This window comes from Manis javanica, chromosome 4, assembly GCF_040802235.1.
Source record: "Manis javanica isolate MJ-LG chromosome 4, MJ_LKY, whole genome shotgun sequence".
Lineage (NCBI taxonomy): Eukaryota > Metazoa > Chordata > Mammalia > Pholidota > Manidae > Manis > Manis javanica.
In genome coordinates, this window is record NC_133159.1 from 198,782 (window position 1) to 211,888 (window position 13,107).

The following is a 13,107-nucleotide window of genomic DNA, read 5'->3' on the forward strand; positions in this document are numbered from 1 at the left end:
CTGCCTCTAGAACTGGGACCGCTCTTGAGGTCGTTGACATCCTGCTCAGGCGAGGTCAGGCGAAACCCCGCTCCAGATTTCTTCCCTCAGACTCGATGAATCTAAGCCTCCACCACAGGGTGCAGCTCCAGGGATCGGCACAATGCTCGGTACTTCCGATCTTTTATGTTGTAAGAATGAAGCCCCATCCAACATCTACCACCCTTCCCCATGGCACGGGCACTGGCCTCAGGGCCTCTGGGCTCAGCACCAGCCAAAAGCTGCATGCCCGACTGCCCACCGAGATGGAGGCTGCAGAGCAGCCCTCAGTCCTCCTCGGACAGCTGTAGGTCCTGAAGCTCGTCCTCCGGCCCCTGGGCCAGCTGCCACAGCTCCGCGCGGTCCAGCCCTGCCCCCGTGTCTGGGCCTCCATCTGCAGGGAGGGACAGAGGCTACATAAATTCTGCTTTATCAGGAAGAAGCTAACTTTGAAGATTACTCATCACTAATTAATCACAGCACTAATTTATTGGTACCAGCAGGAACAGAGCGGCAGGCCTGGCATTCCCGGGGAGGGGCGTGGGCCCGGCTTGGAGTCTTCACTGCAGCCCTGCCCACCCAGCCAGGCCAGCCCGGGACAGCTGTGGGCTCTTGGACAGAATGCGCTCAATGGGCCACAGCACCCCTCACTTGAGGAGCCACTCACCCTCTGAGCTGCTGGCTTCGTCCTCGTGGCCACTACTGCCACCATCATCCTCTTCCTCCTCCTCTTCCACCCTCTGCCGAGCTCTCAGGGACCCGGGCGTCCCTGGGGACCAAGAAGAGACCATGGGAGCGCTCCCGGTAGCATGGTGCGGGCAGCTAGGGCAGGAGGGTCAGGCCAGGCTCCCAGCCCCGCGCCTGCCCTGCCTTCAGGCCTCCTTCCTGAGCGAGAGGCCTCAGAACTGCCCTGAGTAGCGGGAGCGAAGCGGTGGGGAGAGGGGTAGCGGGACCAGCAGCAGAGCCCAGCAACCCTGAGCGCTGAGGTGGTGCAGGCTCCTTCTCTGGTCCACGGGGTGCGCAGGGAGGCTCTCCGGGCCCACTGCCTCTTCCCCCAGGAGCATGCAGGGCCTCACCTCTCTCGAAGTCCAAGGTACTGTCCTCTTCATCACTGTCCATGTCAAAGAGGCCCTGGAATTCTACCTTGTCCTCGTCCTTCCTGTCCCCCACCTTCCTCCGCTTTATCTCTGGGAATTTCAAGTCTTCCAGCTGGAGGGACCCAGACAAGAGCAGCAGGTCTGGGTGGGCAGGCGGTCCTGAGAGCTCACCCCAGCTGACCTTATGTCTCAGCGGAACCCTGGCCACAGCTACTGTGTTTCCCTCCCCCAGATTCCCAAAGACAGGTTTTTCAAAACCTAGGGTCCATTCCCTTCGTCCCCCCACGCGAGGACCCTGCTCAGCCTCTTTTTCTAGCTGACTTTTGGTCAACAGCGCTAGGTAGGGTTCCTGGACAGTGGCCCAGTAGCTGGGTGAGGAGGCCCTCGACACAAGCTGGCCACACACTGCCATCAAAGCTGCGGCCACATCCCTGGCTGCAGACCCACCCTTTGTGTTCCCCCATCTTCAGCCATCATTCCCATGACAGATGGCAAACCCATAAAGACACCAGGATGTGGACGAAGTCACAGGTATGTCCCTTAGCAAGAAACTGTCCCTCAGGTCACGCCACTTGGCAGCCACTGGCTAGGCCCCTCCTCCCCTGCCCACCTGCCCCACTTGGTGTCACAGGTTGGCCTGCATGGCATTGTCGGTCCAGCTACTCCCTCCCTGAAAGCCCCCAGCCCATCAGGCCTGAAGAGGAACCACCTCTGCGCTAGCACAGGCCTGGGGCCTCTCCTAGGGTCACGGGGAAAGCCCTGGACCCTACCCAGGTCTGTGGGACAGCTGCTGCAGGCTGCAATTGGGGACAGCCCCCAACCAGTCCTGCTGATCCACCCCTAGGACTGTTCTCTCCACCACAGTCCCTCACTGCACCCCACCCCCAAGTCTTCAAGTCACAGCCAGGGCGCTGCATCCGGGCCCCAGAACAAACCAGCCAGCTGTGCCCACATCCCCCAACCCCCAGCCCACCATACCCGCTCTTTGCCACTGATCTCCAGCTGAATCTCTCTGTCCCTCAGCTTCTTCCACTGGCTGTAGTACTTGGTGAGAGGAGTCCCCTCCTCTCTGGTCTGCTTCTCCCAGGCGTCCTGTAAAAAAAGGTTTATGTCCCACACTAGGCAAACCTCCAAGCCTCAGCCACATGCTGGCCAGTGCCTCCCCCCAGGGTCCAGGCACCAGTCCCCAACTGACCACAGCTTGCTGGTCAGCCACGCTGAAGGGGGCCCCCTGGCGGTGGCTACTGATGTACTCTGTATTCTCTTGCACCTTCTCGAGCAGCTGGCGCATCTGCCGGCAGTAGTTAGCCACCTTGCACTCCCGGAGGAAGAATTTCAGCTGCAAGAGGGGAACTCGGCCTAGCTCCAGGCACAGGGCTGCTCTGCACCCCATGACGGGTCCTGGGCCTGTGAGAGCCACACACGGGGACCACAGGGAGGTGGAGAGGTCCGTGTCTCAGGGCCCTAGAGCACTCGTGGGGGCTAGAGGCCCGCCAGCAGGGTGGATGCTCAGCAAGGGCCACTGGCAGTGAGGCAGCATGGATCTACCCTTCAGGCCAAACCCCACTCGCTGCCTGTCCCTGTAAATAAAGTGGTATTAGCACACAGCCACATTCACCACTTATGTACTTCTCTGGGGGTTTTTCTGTACTTTGTTGAGGGAGTTGAGCAGTTGTGAGAAACCCACAACTACAAAATATTTACCACTCGGCTCTTTACAAAAAAATTTGCTGACCTGTTCACAATCCTGGGACCTCCAGCCCAAAAAATACAGCCTTGCACACAGACACACACACTATTTCTGGACAGGCCTCTGAGCCAGGTATGAGCAACCCCATCCCCACTCACCAAATGAGCCTGTGACTAGTCGGTGGATTCTGCCAACCAGGGTCAGACGGACAGGCAGTGCCCCCTGGCCCTCCCATGAGAGGCACAGAACTCCCAGAGATGGAAAACTTCCCATCTAAGCTGAAGCAAACACACCCCACAGGGCATCCAGGAAGGGCTTCCAAGCAGGAGAACCCTGCAACACCACCACCAGTATCGCCTGAAGGACAGCTGAGGCAGGGCCAGCCAGGGCTCCTGTCACCCTGACCCAGCCCATCCTTCACACCCGCACCAGGACCACCTGGGAGAGTGTGCAGTCAGGAGGCCAGCATGGTGCAGGACTGGAGGGCCAGGCTGGGTCCAGCCAGCTCAGTTTCAACTTCCCCAGGACAGAACTCATCAAGGGTCTGGTCCCTGGGCTGTGCCAGGCTAGGGAGGAGCTGGCCGGTCCTGGGGTCACAGCCGACTTGCCCAGGCCAGCCCCACTCCTCAGATTCCGCAGCCTGTACTCCTACCCCCACACCACAATCACGGGGATCCTGCTGCCAGACGATGCCTGTGCAGAACCCATAAGCCAGCCAGGCTCTGCTACTGGACCTGTGTGGCTTGTGACAAGGCTGCCTCCCTCCGGCACACGCCAAAGAGGAGCTGAGCCCATTATAAGACAGTCTAGTTGGCCATGAAACAGGCCATTGAGGGGTCTGGGTGGAGAGGGTAGGTGGGAGCACACACCTGCAGGACGGCAGGCAGAGCTAGTTCGGGGAACGCGACGCTGTGGGCCTGGCCCTGCAGGTACTCCAGGGTGAGGTCATACAGCTGTTCCACCAGGCCATCCTGAGGCAGCAAGGGGACAGGAGAGCGTCAGAGGACATGGAGCTCCCTCTCCAGGGCAGGGAACCAGAGGACATGCCTCCCCAGGAGTCTCAGGCTCACTGGGGTGGAGACCAAGGAGTGCCTGCTCCCCAACTCTAGGAGACGCATGAGGGTCCACACTGAGGCTTGGGGGGTCAGCTGTCCACATGTCTGCCTCCACACTCCACCTGCAAACTGACCTCAGTGCCCTCTGGCATGAGCCACCCCCACCAGGGCATTCCCCAGCCTCACCCGGTATGCCTTCTCCTGCAGGTTAACCTTGGACAGCTTCAGGACCACAGCAAAGTTGATGGGCTTGGAGCTCATGCGCCCCGGCCTCCTATTGAAGTCGACCTGCTGAAACACCTGCCCCAGGACGACATCACCCAGCCTGCTGCCTCCCACACCCCACCCGAACCCTGGGTTCCTGCCAAGCTATCGAGGCCAGAGAAAAATGGCCGATGCAGTGCCAGCCCCATGGCCCCACAGACACCTCCCACCTCCGCCAGAGTGTGCTGGCCTTCCAGAGTTCTGGCCCCCAAGGGAGTCCCTTTCATACCAGAGTCAGGCCCTGGCCAATACACTGCACACACACTGGCACTGACCCTCTCCTAAAACTGGGCCAGGAAGCGGTAAGGATGGGTCTGGAGACCATGGGTCCTCCTGAACAGGGCCACTTCCCTGCAAAGTCTTCACCCAAGACGGTGTCCCAAGGCCTGGTCCTGGCCCCAGGGATGGATCCGCAGGAGTAACACATCCAGGGACAGGTCTCAGGCAAGGGCCCGAGTGGCTCTCCCGTGTCCTTCAGAGACTGCAGGCTGCACACAGTGACCTTGACCTTAGCAGCCCACACCCCAGCCCTGGTCTGAAGGCTGGAGGGTACCCAGTGAGGAGCAGAGTGGGAGCCATGCCTGGCCTCCTAGCCTGGGGACCCCGGCACCACCACCACCCAGGGGTGGTCGAGGGTATATCCCTGAGGGGGACAGAGAGCTGACTCTGGGGAGGCCTGACTGGGGAAGGCCACTGACAGGCAAGATGCTTCACAGCGGAACTTGGCCTAGCTCCAGATGAGGATCAGCCGTAAGGGGAGAAATAACAAAAGGGTCCCTGGAGAGCACCGCCCCTTCTCTAGCCTGGCTCAGCCTCAGGGTCGAGGGCAGGTGACTTTGCACAAAGGGCTGCTCTCAAGCCGCCTTCTCACCCAAGCAGGGAGACAAGGCAGGGACTTCCTGGAGGCTGAGCACTTCGCTTTTGCCTCTGGTTTGTTTTCTCTTTGACGAGAGGCCTGAACCCTGGTCTGAGAGGTTGTGGGAGCTCAGCTTCAACAAGCCAAGGCAGGGGTCAGGAAGAGAGCTGCAAGAGCTGCGCCCAGGAAGCAGAAGGGGCCCTCAGGAGCCGAAGGGCAGGGAGGGGCAGATGGACAGATGCCCAAGGCTGGCCTGCAAGGTGGAAGGCACACAGCAGGACGCCAAGCCGGCAGCCTCCAGGGTCAGAGGTCATCGAAGGGGCGTGGGTATTTCCAAAGGACACTTGTAAGAGCACAGAAATGCAACACCCCTGCCTCAGGGACACTAGACAGCAACGCTCCTGGGGCTCCCATCCCTGCACCCCTCGGGAGGGAGGTGCAGCGCACAGCCCTGGCCACATGGAGACGCTGCGTTGGGTATCCACTGGGTGGTGCTGAGGCTGCCCTGATGGGAATATGAATCCTGAGTATATGGTGGGCTGGAGCCTAGCCCCCAGCGGATTTCTCAGCTTTGGACCACAGCCCTGCCCTACCTGAGCCACGTGCCCACGCAAACACACAGTCACACATACACACGTGCACAGGTGTGCATACACAAACACACGGGTGCTCAGAGAGCACACAGCTGTGGAAGCAGGCCTGGGCTTCTGCCCCAGATCCCCTGCTCACTCCCATCTTGGGCAAATGCCTATATGGGCCCAGCTCCGCGTTCTGAAGCCAGCACCCTCGGGCAGGCCCAGCCCCTCATGGCCACTCCTGGCCACCAGCAAGTGCAGCCAACCGGGAAGGGAGCAAGTGCTGAGCACGCCAGCACGCGGGAGAGTCACCCCATGTCCCCTGGCAGTCCGCAGTGCAGGAGGCACCTCCAAAAGAGGCGCGGCCCCGCCCTGCACCTGCCCACTCACCTCGAGGAGGAATGGCAGCACTGGGATGAAGGTGCCGGTGCTCTCCGAGAGCAGCGTCAGGGTGCGCACACAGTGCATGCGCAGCGGGTAGAAGCGGGCGGTGGGGACCAGCCTGGGGCACAGGAAGCGGCAGTGAGCAGAGGCCCCAGCCTGAGACCACCCTCCAAACCAGCCTCATTCTCCTGACCCAGCTGCCACTGCCCCTCCCCACCCAGGGGGCTCCAGCCTCAGAAGAACCCCTCCCTATCACCTGTCAGGGCCAGGGGCCACCCTGCCCTACTGAAGTCCCGCCGCACTTCAAGCCCACCTCCTGGGCTCAGGAGGGTGGGGGCATGCCCACCCAGGGTTTGACCTAATCCCACCTTAACTGTGGGGGTGCTGTTTCTTCAGGCCTTTGCTTCCTCCTGCTCCCCACTTGCATGGCTCCCCCTTCAGGAGCCCAGGAGTGACCCTCCTGGCTGCTAGGACTCCTCCATTCTCTACTCCCAGACACACCATGCCACACCCACCGACCAGGAACACCAGGCTGATACACCCAAACTCCCTCCAGACTAACTGGGCACCCTCTACCCAGCATCCCCTAGAATACATGTGCTGCACCCAGCAGTTGCCCCGACCTGGGGCATTCTCTAGTGCAGGGTCCTGGGCTATCAGGGGCACTGCCCAGGCCCGCCTGGCCTCCAGGACCCCTCCCTGTGTAACCCTGACCTTCAGAGAAGCTTCCTATAACCTAGTCCCCAGATGCCCTGTGTACACTGGCCCTGACCCCATACAGTCTGAGTAACCTGGCTCTGTCTTCCTTTGGGGACCCTGCCTACCCAACTCACTTGATGCAGCCGATGACAACCTGGGAGAGAGGGTATATCAGGGGCTGCAGGGCTTCGCTGGGATGGATAGTGCTGAGGACGCGGCCCCACAGGCAGAGGCAGTGCACAAATTGCCAGTTGTACACTGACTGGTAGGTCTCCTGGGCAGAGTGAAGGCCACGTCTGGTCACCCCAGATATATCTCGGGAGGGCCCAGTTCCCATCAACCACTGTGCGCACAGGGTCCCAGCCTGCCAACCCCCTAATCCTACCCACTGGCCCTCAGAGCTGCCCCCACCCTCCACCTACTCCCACAGCCCCCACCAACATGCTGGGTGGTCCCTCCCAAGAGACAAGGGCTTCCGGGATGCCCCAGACCCTTTGCTGGGGCAGGCTCCTAGCCGGCGCACACCTTCTTCCGTGTGGTCATGGCATTGCGCAGGTGGACAGCGAGCTGGCGGATGTACAGGAAGGCGTGTTGGTAGGCAACACCTGTGTCCAGGGCAAGCAGCTCTGTCAAGGTCCGCTGCATGAAGCTGATGAGGGGCAGGGCACTGGGGGAGGTGAACTTGCAGTTCCTCACGTACGTGATGTACATTTGCTGCCGGAAAGACCTGGTCAGAGCCGTGTCCGACTCCGATGTACCACCAGAAACCTGGACCTTTCCCCTGCAGCCCGCCTGAGCCTGCTGCAGACCCCTGCCCCTGCTCAGCACCTGCTCCCCGGGCCCCCACTGCTGCTCATCCTCCTCAGGGGGGTGCCCGCTACTTGGGGCACAGAGTCTGCAGTGCAGAAAGGAGAGGTCCAGGTACGTGGAAGGGCAGGTACCAAGGAAGGGCGAGCCACAACGTGAACACCCAGGGGATGGGCGAGGGGACCCTGAGGGACTGGAGGCAGAAAGGCTGGGAAGCCCTGCTGAGGCCAGGCCTATAAAGGGGGGACCAGAGGGTTCCTGTGTGGAGCAAGCCACACCAGGCCACACCAGAGCTGGGCAGCAGGGTCCTTGTCCCTCGCCATACCCAGTGTCCTTACCCACGGAAAGAAAAGCTATACAGAGCAGCCCACATGGAGCTCCAGGGGGCCAAGGGCTGCCATTCCTCATTCCCGACCCCATCCCCCACTTCCCAGAGAGGAGACCATGCCGAGGGCCCAGTTCTGCCCTGAACCACAGTGCCAGCATGGGGTGCCGACCAGAGGCAGCTTGCCCCGTCCTCAGGCAGACCCTCTGCCTAGAGCAGACTCGGGGGCACTACAAGCAAGAGGCCCCAGACCTGCTACCTTGAGGACGGGGCTCAGGAGCACATCCTTCCTGTGCCGGCACACTCTGACGAGGACCAGGAAGGCCAGCACACGCAGCGTCTCCTCGCCGGTGCTCCACAGGGCCACCATCCTCTGCAGAGGGTGAGACACCACTCCTGCCCCAGGTGCCCCAAGCCCTCTGGAGGCTCCTGGGGTCCTGCAGGGAGAAAGCCCTTCCCCTCACACCTCAACGGGAGCCATGGGTTAGAACTCTGTTAAGGAGAAACAAAAGCATACGCAGAACACACCCCCGCCCCCCAGGGCACAGCACCCAGAAAATCACCTCTGGCAAGGGGTGGGGACATGGCTGAGGGCAGCTACATGCCCCCAATCACGCCACCACCGGGAGGGCCCGCGCACCTTGAGCAGTATGCGGCACTGCTTGGGGAAGGTCAGGTAGTAGAGCACAGAGCTGCTGATGTGCCGGAGGACGGCAGCTGCCACTGTCACCTCTGCTACACAGGCCACCAGCTGGGGAGGCAGGAGGGGTTGGTATGGGCAGGGACCGTCAGTCCAGGACACAGGAACGGTGGGACCACTGGGCATGGCCAGGCCACCCCCCCAGCCAGAAATGCACCTGTGTGACTGAGCTCAGGTAAGCCTTGACATCCAGCCGGAGCCTCCCCCACCGTGGGCTGGCAGACGGCTGCGGCACCCTGCAGAGAGGGGACCACACCACCTGCGTGAGCCATGCTGCCCAAACATGAGCCACTGGGTGTGAAAAATGTCCCATCAGTGCAGTGTCCAAGACACGGGGCACAGGGGCCTGAGGGAGACCCCAACCCATTTCTCCCCATGCGAACTTCAGGGAACCCAAACAGCAGGACCAACACAGGATGGACCAGGACGCCCTGAGGTGCCCAAAATGATGCCTGAGGAGGCACGACCCCAGGCCCCATAGGCCACCCCACCTGGCTAGAGGGCCGAGAACAACCATCATCTTTGTCTGAGCTGGCCGTGACCCCCAGTCTGACCCCCAGTCCCCAGAGGGACGCCCAGCCTCCAACTCCCTCCCGCAGACCTCAGGCACGCAGGGCGCCCTCCCTCCCTGAAGTCTGACCCAGGCTATCACAGGCTGGTTTTCTCTGGCCCATACATGCTCTTCAAAAGCCAAGCCATCCACATTTATGACTTAGCTTCACCAAAAATCCAGACTCTGGCCTCTTTTGAAAACCTGAAAGACCTGGCTGTCGTGGCTGACATTCCTGAAGTTTCTCAGAATGCAGCACACAGTACATGCTCATTGAAACTTGCTGAAACATATGACAGAATAAAGGGCAGGAGCCCCTGAAAGCCTCCCCATCAGCTGACACCAGCTGTCCTGCACCCGTAGCCAGCGGCCCTGGCCCAGGAGGCAAGGCCACCCACTTTCTCCCCATCAGAAGCCTGGCCCATGCCAGCACCACTCACTCAGTGCCTGTCCCCTCCTCCCCTCAGCTTCCCCACCCCTTCAGACAGGGTCTCCTCCCCATGGCAACTCCCCCCTGGTACAGCAGTCCTTTCCTGATGGCCACCACCAGACCCAGGTACTGCCATCTCCGAGCCCACTGCTTCCCCCAGCTCCCCAGACCCCTTCCTAGAGATTTCTTTCTTCTTCAAAAGGTATCTGGGGTGAGTCTGGCCCTCCAGGCCTCTACTGCCTCCAGGTTATGTGGCTGCATGGCCCTCCCAGCCACAAAGTGACCCAGATTCTTCCAAATGTCTGCCGTTCTTCTCTCCTCTCTGAAGACCTATCACAGGCTTCTCAGCACAAGCTGCCTCTAACAAGCTAACGCTCTCAGATCCAGCAGCCATGAGGCCCCAGCCTGCAGACAGATCCACACGCCTTCTACAGAACACGGGCAAGGGCAGTGAGCAAGTTACCCATCTAGAGAGAAGAGAAACCTGGCAACGTGGGGGCGCAGAGCTAAGCACACACTCTGTGGCACCAGAGAAATTCTAGTCAGAGAATTTCCTTTTTCAGAAAGGAGAGATAGGAATAAGGGTGGGGACCCCAAAATGGCCTGAGTACCCTGCTTCCCAGGAGCCCTGCAAAGAGTCTGGCTCTGCCTCAACAGCCCTCTGCGCCAGCTGGATCTCGAGGGGGTGCCAGGTCACAAGGCCTCTGCCCTCCCCGGTGCACAGCCCTGACCATGTCCCCGCCATCCTACCCTCTTCCTCTTACCTGCCGTTCTCCTTTGGGACTTTTCCAAACAGCAGCTTCTGGAGGCAGCCAAGGAGGTCTCTGGTGCAGAAGGTGACCAGAGCATTGAATGCTGCAAGGAGGAGACCGCAGGTGCCACTCACAGGACAGAAGATGGAATGGAGGGCATGCACCCTGGGTCCCCTCGCCCCAGCTCACCAGCACTATCTGTGACCTGGAATCTCCTGGCCTCGGAAACTTCTTGGTCTCCTTGGGTGGTGGCTACAGCTGCTCGAAACGCCTGCACAACTTCGTGGAACAGCTTTGGAGTAAGGTGCTGCTAATAGGGCAAGAAGACCCAGAATGTCGATGGCACAGCCATGGTGACGGACACAGGAGCCTGCTCTTTGACAGAAAGGCACTGCTCGCTCACATTCTCAGATACAGAGCAGAAGTGGGAGCAGGGCCACTGAGCCACGTGCAAGGAACAAAAAGAGCAGAGTCCTGAATCCTTCCAGAACGGCAGGGAGCCTGGCTCAGAGACCATGGGGGAGGGGCGGAGGGTCCCAGATGTGCAATGGCCAGCTCCAAGTGGTACCACAGCAAGACCCTTGGAAGAAGGGCCCTGGCTCTACCAACTGCAAAGGCACAGAGACTACATCCTGCTTACAATGGATGCTGGGGAACAGGAAGCCCAAGAGAGAAACTGAGAGGAAGGGAGCAGTCAGAGGCCCCAGAATCTCTGACTAAAAGAGAATGTAATCCCGGAGTCTCCAGTGCACCTTGTAATAAGCCTCTTTTGTGCTGAACAGGAGACCAGTGCTCAGAGATGGGCTCCTCCCACTTGCAAAGCCCCAGGGAACTGAAATGAGGTGGGGAAAGAATCCTAAGGGGGGCTGTCCATCTACCCACCCTATGCCACTTCTTACCTTTGCCGCCTGCTTCCACCTGTCAACCATGGCGAGGGTCACAGGGGCCAAGTCCCTCTTCTTCCCTTTTGGTCCTCTGGGGACGTTGTCCTCATCGTCTTCACCTTCCCCCTCCTCACTCACTTCCTGCACCAGACACAGAGGGCTGGGCTAGAGCAGGACGCAGAGGCCACAGGGGTGCCCCTGCGCTCTGCCCGACTCTGCCCAGGCCCTCACTTCCAGCACATCTGGCAAAGAGTGGAGCTGCTCCTCTTCATCCTCGGAGCTGTCTGAGTCACTGAAGTTCAGCAGGCTCTGGTCATTCTCCTGGAGGAACCTGTAGAACTCTGGGTCTTTGTCTTTCAGCCGAGAGAGCTGGTCCTTGTGCTCTGACGCACGGCCTTTATGCTGCCTGAGAAGGTGAGAGGTCATCAGGTCCAATGGGCAGGCACAGCCATGGGGGTTGAGCGGGTGTGAGTTTTTCCCTATCCTTCATGCTGTCAACTTGCCAGCCTCCTCAGAGAAACTACCTGGCTTAGCCTGCTCCCTCCACAGCCACTACCACCCATCAGCAGCAGGATTTCCAGGGTAAGTTTTCGACAGCTCTCTCCCCAACCCCAAACTCACACACCCAACAGCTTCTCCATCCGTACGTCTCAACACGGGCAGTCTAAACCCAACACCTAAGGCGCTAAACTTGTGCTTCCCACAAACTTGTTCTGCCCATACCAGCTATACCTCAATTATAACTACCTATCCAGGTAAGAAATAATCTGTCATTCACTCCCACCATACAATGTCATGTCATCTCATCAGGAAAACCTTCTAAACCCCTCACGCCTCCTCTCAAACCAGCACCACCTCTCAATTCTCTACATTACTAAAGTGGTCTCCTCGCGCCTCCATCCCTCCGGCCTACACCTGTTCTGCACACAACCACCCAGGGAACCGTTATGTGTCCCATGCCAATACTTCACCACTCAAAACCCAGAGATAACTGTCCGTTTCCCTGGGATGCCTCCCCCGGCCCCTCCCCATCTGTCCAGGTTCATCTCCCGCCAGTCTCCCCCTCCTTCTCCACCCAAGGCCTGCTCCCACTTGGCCTTTGCGGGACCTGCCTCCTTGAAACGCGGAAACGCTTGCCCTCTGCCAGCACGGCTTACTGCCTCAGGGCTTTGCCCGATCACCACCTCCTCAGATGGCCTTCTCCACGCCACTCAGCTCAGCCGCAGGCGCCCCCAGCTATGCTCCCTGACCCTCCAACCCCTTCTGCTTCTCCTTTGTGTCCACTTACACACTGCGACTCACCCAAGACTGAGCAAACTCTCCTAGGGCAGAAAGGGCCCGGCATGTTACCCACGCGCCGCGATCATATAAAGAAAGGCCTGGCACAGAAGCAAGCACTCATTACATGCGGCACGAAAGGATGAAGGGGCCGGAGGCCCCCAAGGGCAGCTCCCTCGTGGGGCGGTGGGCGGGGCGACGACGGGGGTTCCGCTCACACACGTCCCGTGGGAGCCGCTCCACTCACCTGGCCGAGGGGCTCCCGACCGGCCTATCCGGGCTCCACGCGGCTCCACATGCGGCCCGCGGCTCCGCTTCGAGGACTCCTTCGGGCTCCGATTCGGACTCGGTATCAAAGCCCGAGGCCAGGAACTCGTCCACCGTCAGTTCCGCCAGACGCCTGCGGGTCATGACTCTCAGCCAGCCTGGCGTGACCCAGCCCCGCCGCCCCAGGAACGCGGAGCGGCGCGAGGAGAGCCCCCCTGGACAAAGCGCCCCGCAAGGAGGCTGAATCGGTCCTCAGATCGCCACTTACCGCTTGCGGCCCCGCGCCGCCGCCATGACCGCCAGCCCGCAGCGTGCGTCCCACTTCCGGCCCCAGAATACCTTGCACTGCCCGCACTTCCTTCGGACTGGCCCCGCCCCTGCCCCGCCCCGTCGCGCGCGGCCAGGCGGCTCTACGGTTCTCCGACCGTGGCTCCGGTGGCATCCAGGCGGGAGGGCACGTTCGCATCGTCCTTGCT

General features: G+C 60.5%; 1 protein-coding gene across 2 annotated transcripts; it reads right to left on the reverse strand.

The window, feature by feature from the left end:
* Window positions 1-148: 148 nt before the first annotated feature.
* On the reverse strand, window positions 149-13,043 carry NOC2L (NOC2 like nucleolar associated transcriptional repressor). 2 transcript variants are annotated; one of them, XM_017671940.3, is made up of 19 exons: window positions 12,900-13,043; window positions 12,612-12,764; window positions 11,318-11,492; window positions 11,102-11,227; window positions 10,392-10,509; window positions 10,215-10,305; window positions 8,628-8,706; window positions 8,411-8,521; window positions 8,030-8,143; window positions 7,164-7,352; window positions 6,773-6,912; window positions 5,946-6,057; window positions 4,047-4,160; window positions 3,675-3,776; window positions 2,311-2,454; window positions 2,094-2,207; window positions 1,095-1,227; window positions 686-787; window positions 149-412 (listed from the first exon to the last, which is right to left on the reverse strand). In XM_017671940.3, exons 1-19 carry the CDS (start codon window positions 12,923-12,925, stop codon window positions 306-308), a joined length of 2,250 nt encoding a protein of 749 aa, XP_017527429.3. In that variant the 5' UTR covers window positions 12,926-13,043; the 3' UTR covers window positions 149-305. The 2 variants fall into 2 exon arrangements, with proteins under 2 accessions (XP_017527429.3, XP_017527428.3); XM_017671939.3 differs by having other exon boundaries at window positions 10,392-10,512.
* Window positions 13,044-13,107: the final 64 nt, after the last annotated feature.